This window comes from Trachymyrmex cornetzi, unplaced genomic scaffold, assembly GCF_001594075.2.
Source record: "Trachymyrmex cornetzi isolate Tcor2-1 unplaced genomic scaffold, Tcor1.1 scaffold922, whole genome shotgun sequence".
Classification (NCBI taxonomy): Eukaryota; Metazoa; Arthropoda; class Insecta; order Hymenoptera; family Formicidae; genus Trachymyrmex; species Trachymyrmex cornetzi.
In genome coordinates this window covers 14454-24410 of record NW_017300270.1, presented here as the reverse complement: position 1 = coordinate 24410, position 9957 = coordinate 14454, and the positions used below count along the sequence as shown (strand labels likewise).

Below are 9957 nucleotides of genomic sequence, written 5' to 3'. Positions count from 1 at the left end.
TTTACCAATTACAGCCGAATCCGAGAAGAATAAGCGATTGTGATTCGCCCATTTCATTTAAGCCATTTCTTATCGCTTAAGGCTTAAAACGCTATTGTAGATCCGGACTAATGCATAGTGCATAAAGGAATCAATCAAAATTCTTCTTTTCCATGGAATGAGAGGAAAGGAAAGATTCTGATTAGTTGATTCGCTTATGCTCTATGCATTATGCGTTATGCAAAAGTCTGTGTCGCGGCCCTTAAAGCTGGAAATACAATAGACACAGGCAATAGGCACAGGCAACAGGGAATAACGAGCCGTCCAATCAGAGCTCTGGGATATAATATAGTAGATATAATATATATGAGGTATACTATATACTATATATAATATAGTAGATATAATATATATGAGGTATAAGAACTTATACCTCATAACTCTGATTGGACGGCTCGTTATTCTCTGTTGCCTGTGCCTATTGCTTGTGTCTATTATATTTCCAGTTTAACAGTGTTGTTAGTTATGCCTAGAGTCCTAGGCCCGTATTCAGAACGCGCTTTTATCGATAAAAGCGCACTTTTATCTCAGAAATTCTATAATATACGTGACGTAAAGTATAATATGTTTGTGTACTAACATTGTTGTAAGCGTGTTCTGAATACGGGCCCTAGATTTATCAGAGAGGCGCAACCGGCTTAAGTCAGTATGACAAAGGTGCTAAGGAGAGTACTAAACATGGCCGACATGCTATGAAACTGCCTTTAAACTATGTCAAACAAGATAAGACGTGTAGGATAATGTGAGGTAGAATGTATAGGATAAAATGAAATAGAAATATGTCACTAGTACTATAAATGGCTGCCAAGTCATGCAATTGGTTAGATTGCAACAGCGAATCAGAATGCATAACACCGATTGCGCCTCTCTGATAAATCTAGGACTCTAGGCATACCTAATAACATTGAACTGTAAAGACCGCAGAACACACTCTTGCATAAGGGCCTGCGCACAATAGAGGAACAAGAATTAGATATTAAGATTTCAACCTATCAGAAACCGTTGCTCGCGAGCATCGTTTGTCCTTGTTTAACATTTGATAAACGACAAGGATGAAATGATTCCACGAGCGTTATGAGCGTTAAGTGGAACGCAGCCTATAGATACAGGAGAATAGTTAAAATTCATAATTACTTTCGATATTATAATAAATTGATATCATAAATAAACATATTTACAATCATTATATAATCATATTTACAGACATTATATAATTATATCACAATAATCATATTTGTTTAGCAATATTGTAATCAGTAAAATAGTATAATTTCAATAATAAAATATATTAATACATCAAATACAATAGAGAACGCCAATCTGGTCAAAGTTAGATATATGTTTCAAATAATACAATATATATTCTTTATTAAACTTAGCATAACACTTATTTATTTAGCAGGAATACTACAGTTTTTTGCAGGAGTCAAATTAATTAGATTATTCGAATTTTCAGCTAATTCAGTGATACTAACTCGACCACGTTGACGCACAAATTTAGCAACAGCTTCAAGTTCATCTTCCGATATGTAAATAAACTTTCCTCTATCGTCAATTACGCCAGTTAAATTACCATTAGCTTGCAATTCTTGAATTCTTTCTACTACGTTCGCTGTTTTCAGTCCAAAATGTGCAGCTAGATCTTCTAAAACCAGCACTTTGTTTAGTTTAATATATGCAAGAAATTCTTGCAACAAGTTCTCTTCGCATTCTCTGCTTTCCTGTTCATAACCTTCCTCCTCCACACTAAAAGCTTCCTTCATCTTCAAATATTCTTCATATTCTTGCCTTTCCTTTTCCTCTCTAGCTTTCTTTTCTGCTTCTTCTGCTCGTAATTCCTCAACACGCTCTTTCTCAGCCTGTTTATCTCTTTCCTCTTGTAAAAGTTGTTCTCTTTTTTTATGTTCCTCTCTCTCTCGTTCAGCCACCTCTCTCTGGATCTTTTTTTCTGCCTTAGCCGCTAACTTTGCTCGTTTTTTCGTTCCTATCTTATGATCTTCATCCTCGTCGTTATCTTGATAGATCTGTCTGTCATTTTCCTCAGGTCGGTGATTAGCATGATTAGCATTTTCCTGCATACGACGTCTAGCGTTTCTTACAGCGCCTACTCGCCTCAACTGTCTAGGTTGAACCTGAGGTTCCACTTCAGCATTTTGGACGTTGGCTCGTTCATTCCGCTTTGCTAAGACTAAAATTTATTTGTTTACTGATGTGAGACACGTGTAACAATTTTCTTTAATAAATGAGATAGATTTCTTATATATTCCTAATTGTTCCACTATTAGGAACACTATTATTTTCATGAATATAACTCGTCAACTCGATTAAATGTTGCTAGTAAACATCATTTGATTCTCAATCTAAAGATTAAGTGAGACGGAGCATAGTGACAAGAAAGAAATACAAGTTGATATGTAAAAAGCTAAGAAAGTGGGCTATTGAAGGTTTATAAAATAAGAGTCATAAGTTTCTACCTTGTAAAAGAGCGGTACATATGATAGTTAGTATAATGATTGCTACAGAGAAATATATCAACAGATCGACATCCATTTTCAAAAAGACTCAAAAAAAGAACCTCGACTCCAACTTGCTCAAATTCGACAACTGTTGACAACTCGTATCGATCCGACCTCTTCAGCCTCTTCTGGTTAGGTATAGCTGGGACCAGCTGGGACAGTCGGACAGTCCTAGCCAATTTCAGCGATTACAGCGCAACGAAACGGTCTACGCATATATAGGAAAGATATTTCTCAGTTATAACTGCTCGGCGGTGCCAGATGTAGGTATTGTAGATATCGAAATACGCGCAGATACGTGTATCGACGTGACGTCTACTTGACCAACAATCAATTTGTTTTCAAGACTTTATAATTGTAAAACCTAGCTGATCTTACTCAGTCTTGCTTTTCGAAGGTGACGTGTATTCCGTATGGTCGCCTCTACTCCGGTCTGCTCTGATTTCGTTGGATTTCGTTAGCTCTCGTCTGGCATGCGTGCGAACGTTTATTCGTGATTTCATAATTATCTTCACTGTCACTGGCGATAAACTGTTACGCGAAACATGTTAAAATACGGAAGTATTTTTTTCATTTTTCTGTGCACCCTCCAATTTGGAACAGGACTGTATTTTCATATCGGTGAAACTGAGCGGAAATGCTTCATCGAAGAGATCCCCGATGACACTACGGTTTTAGGTAAAATTTAATAATTTCATTATTTCAATAACCTTCACTTACTGTTTCTTTTCCAATTGTTGTTCAATTATAGCGAGATTAAAAATTTACAAAAAAAAATGAAACAAGATATATTGCTCCGCGCTTCCTACTTTTGCTTATCGTTTATTCAGCGATAAATATTTTTTATTCGCAATTTGCAGTCAATTACAAAGTAGAACTTTATGACCCAAGAAGCGGAGGTTTTATGCCAAGTAGTCCTGGCATTGGTATGCACGTTGAAGTAAAGGATCCCGATGACAAACCTATCCTCTCTCGAGTTTATAGTTCTGAAGGTCGAATTTCCTTTACCTCGCATACTCCAGGAGAGCACGTAATCTGCTTGTATTCGAACAGCACTGCCTGGTTCAGCGGTACTCAATTGGTAAGATACATACGTTGTACAATTATTGTACTAAACGAATCAGTTGAAAGTTCTCAAGAAAGAAAACAAATAAAAATGAAGGACACACACATATATTAGAAAATATATTTCATTTGCAGAGAGTACATCTGGATATTCAAGTAGGGGAACATGCAATCGATTACGCCAATGTAGCACAAAAGGAAAAGTTATCAGAACTCCAACTTAGAATACGTCAGCTTCTAGATCAAGTCGGACAAATAACCAAGGAGCAAAACTATCAAAGGGTATGAAGTAATTAAAATACTTATAGCGAATTCAGTCACTTGCACTATGCTAGAACAGTACATACTAAAAGCTTCTTTACATGAAATTAGCAAAGTTAAATGCAAAAATATATAAATATTTTAACAACAAGAATATGATTTAAATGGCTTATTCCACGTACGCCGGATGACAGAAGCGATTCACACTTTATTCAGTTAATTACATACATCAAAAATAAACGTTTCGATCTGACATCAGATCATTATCAATATTAATTAAATTCCTAATGTCATCAAAAACGAGTGGCTACACACTCTATACATTTCTAAATTACATTAACGATTTTTTCAATTATTAATTTTAAGTTACATGAAATTGTGTAATACTGTTAATATTAAATTTACAATTCGCATGAATTATATTCCACATATTTGGTCATGTAACATATTCCAATTACGTGTAAATACCACGCTAACTGTAGTTTTTAAGTGGATCATCCAATCTCGTTGTGTCATAATTACCTAAAAACTCTGACAAATATCATACCGAATTATTATGTAATAATTGATATATACTTAAATTATTTTATAATATCATACTTAAACTATTATGTATTAATTGAATGAATATACCTCCCATTTTACCATTATACTCAAATCACTCCAGAAAATATTATTGTAAATTAATTCAATGTAATATATCATAAACAGTCATTTGATTCAATATTTTTCGAAAATTTGTCAATTGTTATAAAAATAAAATTGTTTCTTATTCAAAAAGTCAACCTATATGTTAATTCAATATGTCAATGTTCGAAGGTTATGAATAATTTAAATTGAATGTCATACCTTAAAAATATGTGTTGAATTATTAAAATTCAAATCTCGTCATTAGTAAACCCATGAAACATGATATTCACATTTGACTAACAATTCCCTGATCTAGTAAAATATGTGTTGAATTATTAAAATTCAAATCTCGTCATTAGTAAACCCATGAAACATGATATTCACATTTGACTAACAATTCCCTGATTCTAGTAAAATAAAAAAGAGAAAATGTAATGATATGTAAAAAATTTTTTTAATATTTTAATTGAATTCATCATCACTACGCAAATTTGTAATTACCTAAGTTCAATTATTTCACAGTACATTCGATTTACAAATTCGGATAGCAACACAGAAAATACATTTCAACGAATTCTCTGATGATCCACATAAACACATCACAATAAACAAGACAAATTGTAACTAAACATCGTCGGAAGATACATGACTTATATATTGAAACATTCTGTTACGTTATGGAGAGGGATTATAGATGGAGATCACATTATGATTAGTTCGAGATCTTAGAAGCGGAATATATGATTCTGGGAACTTTTCCGTGTCAGTTTGTTTATTTAAACCATTATTCTGTCTCTTTATGTAAATCATCTCTGCTGTCAGGCTTTTATAAAAATGCGGTTTAGTATTTAAAATTTGGATGTTGTCCCAATTCATGTTGTGTTCGAATTTTATCTGATGTTCTGATACAACAGATAAGAATTCTTTTTGTTTTTTTAAGTCGGCTTTGTGTTCTTTATTTCTTGTACCTAGCTTTCTTTTTGTTCGACTTACGTACGATGCATTACAATTAAGATAATTTATCTCATAAACTCAGATCTGTCCATTACATCCAGACTATCTTTACCCAGTTTAATCACAAAATTCAAATTATTTATAGGTTTATGTGCTATTTTATGTTTAATTTTATCAGCAATACTTTTGAATTTTTCCGAAATGTTCTGAACATATGGAATTAAAAAATATTTTGTACTAATATTATTATCATCATTATTATTAATGTCAAATTTGTCATTATCATATAAGTTTTTTCTTTTCGCTAATTTTTTTATTCTACCATTAATTGTGGAAAAAATAGTTTGCAACGGATAACCATTAGCTAATAAAATATCAATTAGATCTGTAATATTCTTTCTATGATAATCTGGATGTGATAAAAAGATAAATATTTCAAACTATTAATTATCTACTAATGCTGGATTCACACTGCATCCGATTTGCGTCGTACGACGCCCTGCAACCAATTAGAAAACAGGATTCCGATGATACGAAGCAAAATCCATCGGAATCCTGTTTTCCAATTGGTTGCAGGGCGTCGTACGACGCAAATCGGATGCAATGTGAATCCAGCATAATAATATATTTCATGTTATTAAAAAAAATATATATGTATCATTTCATTTGTTAAAGTTGATTATATTGTATCACTGCATTGAGATTTTTTATATAAAGCAGCTTTTAATATGCACTGATCCAGTGTAGAGTGATCGAATTCACCAATAGTCATTTCTATGAACGTTTTTCAACAAGGACACAGTTTATTTCATCCTTATTCAACGTTGAAGAAACAACAAGAATGTAACAATTTACTCTGTTATAGAGTCCTTATTGAAAAATGTCCTTTATAGGCTATACAAAGCAACATCTCGAGTATTATAAAAAAGAAACATTACGAGAGATTATTGTACGAAAACATATGTAATTTTTCAGTATCGAGAAGAACGGTTTAGGCAAACGTCTGAAAGCACTCATCGTCGTGTATTCTGGTGGTCTCTGACTCAGACGGTAGTAGTCCTGATTATGGGTGCATGGCAAATGAAACATCTCAAGAGTTTCTTCGAGGCAAAGAAATTAGTTTAAGTATTACGATATAAAACGTGCATCTTGATTTTAGCTGCAGTTCATTTATACGTCTAAATTTCATTCGTAGCGTTAGAAAAGTTCCATCATAATATTTGAGCACGGTGCTTATCAAATGAACATATTTCTATTGAATTATCAGTTGTTTTCTACAGTAAATAAATTAATTGTGATTATATGCAATTGTGTAATGTGTAGTAAGTTATAATAAGAATAAAATAAGTGTCTTAAATATAAAATATTAAATATAAAGTAGAGAGAGTAGATATTATTTTATTTTTCTATTTTATGAAATTTCTACATCATCTTTTTCTTAATTTCGAAATCTTCAAATTTTTAAGGCTCCAGACGATATGGCCAATGTAACTATAGGCCAACAGTTTGCAAACGTTCATACAGATTTCCTAATCTCAATAGTCTTCAACTTTAATGTTTAATATTTCAGTTCGCAGGGCAGCCCCGCACTTCTTTCTGCTAGATTCTTTTGTGCAAAAACGTGTCGAGTGAAGCGGGGAGCACAGACTCTTGCATAACACGTAATGCATAAGAATATGTACCAATCGAAGTTCTCCGTTTCTTTCCCTTTCATGTAATAGAGAACTCTGGTTGGTTCAATTTCTTATGCCTCATGTGTTATGCGTTATGCAAGAGTCTGTGCTCCCTGCTTGAGCCTAATTTCATCGAAATTGGAAGAAAGGCAGTTCTGGATAATAAGAGCCCAGACACACACTCTTGCATAACGCATAATGCATAGTGCATAAGCGAATCAACTAATCAGAATCTTTCCTTTCCTCTCATTCCATGGAAAAGAAGAATTTTGATTGGTTGATTCGCTTATGCACTATGCATTATGCGTTATGCAAGAGTGTGTGTCTGGGCCCTAAGGGTATATCCACACAAACTTGCATAACCGCATAAACGTATGCATAAAGAAAATTATCCAATCACATTTCTCTTACAAAGTTTGTATGGATATACCCTTAAGGCCGCGACACAGACTTTTGCATAAAGCATAATGCATAGTGCATAAACGAATCAACTAATCAGAATCTTTCCTTTCCTCCCATTCCATGGAAAAGAAGAATTTCGATTGATTGATTCTCTTATGCACTATGTGTTATGCGTTATGCAAAAGCTTGTGTCTGGGCTCTTATGGCCGCAGCACACACTCTTGCATAACGCATAATACATAGTGCATAATGGAATCAACCAATCGAAATTCTTCTTTTCCATGGAATGAGAGGAAAGGAAAGCTTCTGATTAGTTGATTCGATATAAGCGAATCAATTAATCAGAAGCGAAGCTTTCCTTTCCTCTCATTCCATGGAAAAGAAAAATTTCGACTGGTTGATTCCATTATGCACTATGTATTATGCGTTATGCAAGAGTGTGTGCTGCGGTCATTATACTTTCCAGTTCTAAAATTGCAAAAATTTCCTACTACCTCCTAAATCTAACTAAAAAAGAAAATTGAATCGACAATGGGCGCGCAGGGCGCGTTCAAGTTGACAAAGCGGCTAGCCTGCTCGCCAAGCAAATAAATATAATTGGTTGTTACTTATAGATCCAACTAGAGACCCTATAGTGTAACCCCGGTTCTACAATAGGTGTTTTAAGCCTTAAGCCGTAAGAAATTGACCAATTACAGTCGAATCCGAGAAGAATAAGCGACTGTGATTTGCCCATATCTTATGGCTTAAAGCTTAAAACCTTATTGTAGATCCGGACTAACAGAAGGTTTGTTCGCGTCGCATGCTCCAACTAGAGTCCTAGACCAACCGGCTTAAGTCAGTATGACAAAGGTGCTAAGGAGAGTACTAAACATGGCCGACATGCTATGAAACTGCCTTTAAACTATGTCAAACAAGATAAGACGTGTAGGATAATGTGAAATAGAATGTATAAGATAAAATGAAATCTAAATATGTCACGTGTAATGTCCGGTGCGCGTGCACTATAGCGCCCCGTCCTTTTACCAAGCGAGCGCGAGCATGGAATATAGCGAACAGACATAATATGTGCCGACTACAATCGCGTACAGCTATAGGCCAAGCCACCGAAACCGTCGCGATTGAACGCTGCGCGTACTGCGCCTGCGCCAAATTATAAATGCTAAAAACGATGCAAGAATGCACTTTAGCAAGAAAACACCGTTAACACGGGATAGGGAATAACTAATATAACAACCGACCTCGACGCAGCTGCAAGGAAAAACCGCAGACCTGCGGAAAATTAATAAAAACGCATAACGCCAACGCAATGCATTGCCGTGCAATCCTGAATGCACCCACCGGTCACAAAAGGCCTCTGAATACGAACGAAATCATCACGAATAAAATCGAAGCGCACATAACTAAGAGAAAGCCTTAAACAAACATCAAAATTCCACGCGCACAAAGAACGAAAAGATCCGGAACAATACAGAAACTTACGATGAAAAACGCGCAGAGAACAAATGCAAGTTCTGCCGCAACGGGCTGCGGTACGCGACGACTGAGCGCGTCAATACGAATCTCGCGAACCCCGCAGTAAAATAAAATGCGCAATCTAACTAAAATCTAATCATTATTAGAGCAAATCACAAATAATATAATCGGCACGTATTAGAGATTTCGCAATAGCACGAGGACGAGAACATCCCCTTACTGCGAAGGGCCACAATGTTAACGATATATAAACGAGCGCGTTCACGGCTCGGTTCCTATTTTCTTCCATCCTTGAGCAAGCTAAGGTAGGAAACCGCGCTTACGATGAGCGCAAGCGACTTCCCTTGAAACCTCGAAATCCGGCCTTAACCGTGCGCCTTCCCAGGCGTCGTTAAAGCCATCCTCACCCGTGACTCCAAGCGCGGCTCATGTAGGCGCGCCGACGAGCCACATCTCCCCGTGGAGTTCAAACGAGTGCCTTCATCGGCGTCGAGGCCTCCACACCCCTTCCCCCTTTTAAAATTGTATTTTACAAACACATTAAAGATCTCGCTCCTCTTTTTTTCATCTTAATGGTAGATGAATAAGAGAAAGCGACCCAGAGGGAAGCGCGGTGGTTGGAGGGTGCACCTCCGGGCCCTCCGGCGGTCTCTGACGGAACAGGGGAACGGAAGCGAGAGGCCGGCGCCGACCGTGTCACCGCCACCCCCTCCGACAAGGGAGAGAGCCGGAACGCGATCACCGAGTCCATCTCCCGCGTCTAATTCCGGGCAGGCTCCGGAACCTAGACCGGATCGTTCGCCCCCGTATATTGCTCCCACGCGGATATCGACCCGCCCCAAACTGATAACCAGCGTGAAACCTAGAATAATCGATATTAACCCTTGCAATTATGGGTGGCACCCAGTTGGACACGGCTCAATTGGACACGAGCCACTCAC

General features: G+C 36.4%; 2 protein-coding genes across 2 annotated transcripts; one reads left to right on the top strand and one right to left on the bottom strand.

Annotated features, from left to right (window-relative positions):
* Window positions 1-1368: 1368 nt before the first annotated feature.
* Window positions 1369-2731, bottom strand: Ddrgk1 (DDRGK domain containing 1). Its single transcript, XM_018520737.1, has 2 exons — window positions 2514-2731; window positions 1369-2227 (listed from the first exon to the last, which is right to left on the bottom strand). Exons 1-2 carry the CDS (start codon window positions 2587-2589, stop codon window positions 1431-1433), a joined length of 873 nt encoding a protein of 290 aa, XP_018376239.1. The 5' UTR covers window positions 2590-2731; the 3' UTR covers window positions 1369-1430.
* Window positions 2732-2893: 162 nt separating this feature from the next.
* Window positions 2894-6733, top strand: eca (transmembrane p24 trafficking protein eclair). The gene is made up of 4 exons (XM_018520738.1): window positions 2894-3233; window positions 3416-3636; window positions 3756-3902; window positions 6441-6733. Exons 1-4 carry the CDS (start codon window positions 3101-3103, stop codon window positions 6588-6590), a joined length of 651 nt encoding a protein of 216 aa, XP_018376240.1. The 5' UTR covers window positions 2894-3100; the 3' UTR covers window positions 6591-6733.
* Window positions 6734-9957: the final 3224 nt, after the last annotated feature.

Bases quoted from the DNA above. Each gene is read 5' to 3' on its own strand.
- Ddrgk1 (XM_018520737.1), bottom strand. From the start codon at position 2,589: ATGGATGTCGATCTGTTGATATATTTCTCTGTAGCAATCATTATACTA. The intron at 2,228-2,513 runs GTAGAAACTTAT...AATAAATTTTAG, and splicing joins ATGTACCGCTCTTTTACAAG to TCTTAGCAAAGCGGAATGAA.
- eca (XM_018520738.1), top strand. From the start codon at position 3,101: ATGTTAAAATACGGAAGTATTTTTTTCATTTTTCTGTGCACCCTCCAA. The intron at 3,234-3,415 runs GTAAAATTTAAT...CGCAATTTGCAG, and splicing joins CGATGACACTACGGTTTTAG to TCAATTACAAAGTAGAACTT. The intron at 3,637-3,755 runs GTAAGATACATA...TTTCATTTGCAG, and splicing joins GGTTCAGCGGTACTCAATTG to AGAGTACATCTGGATATTCA.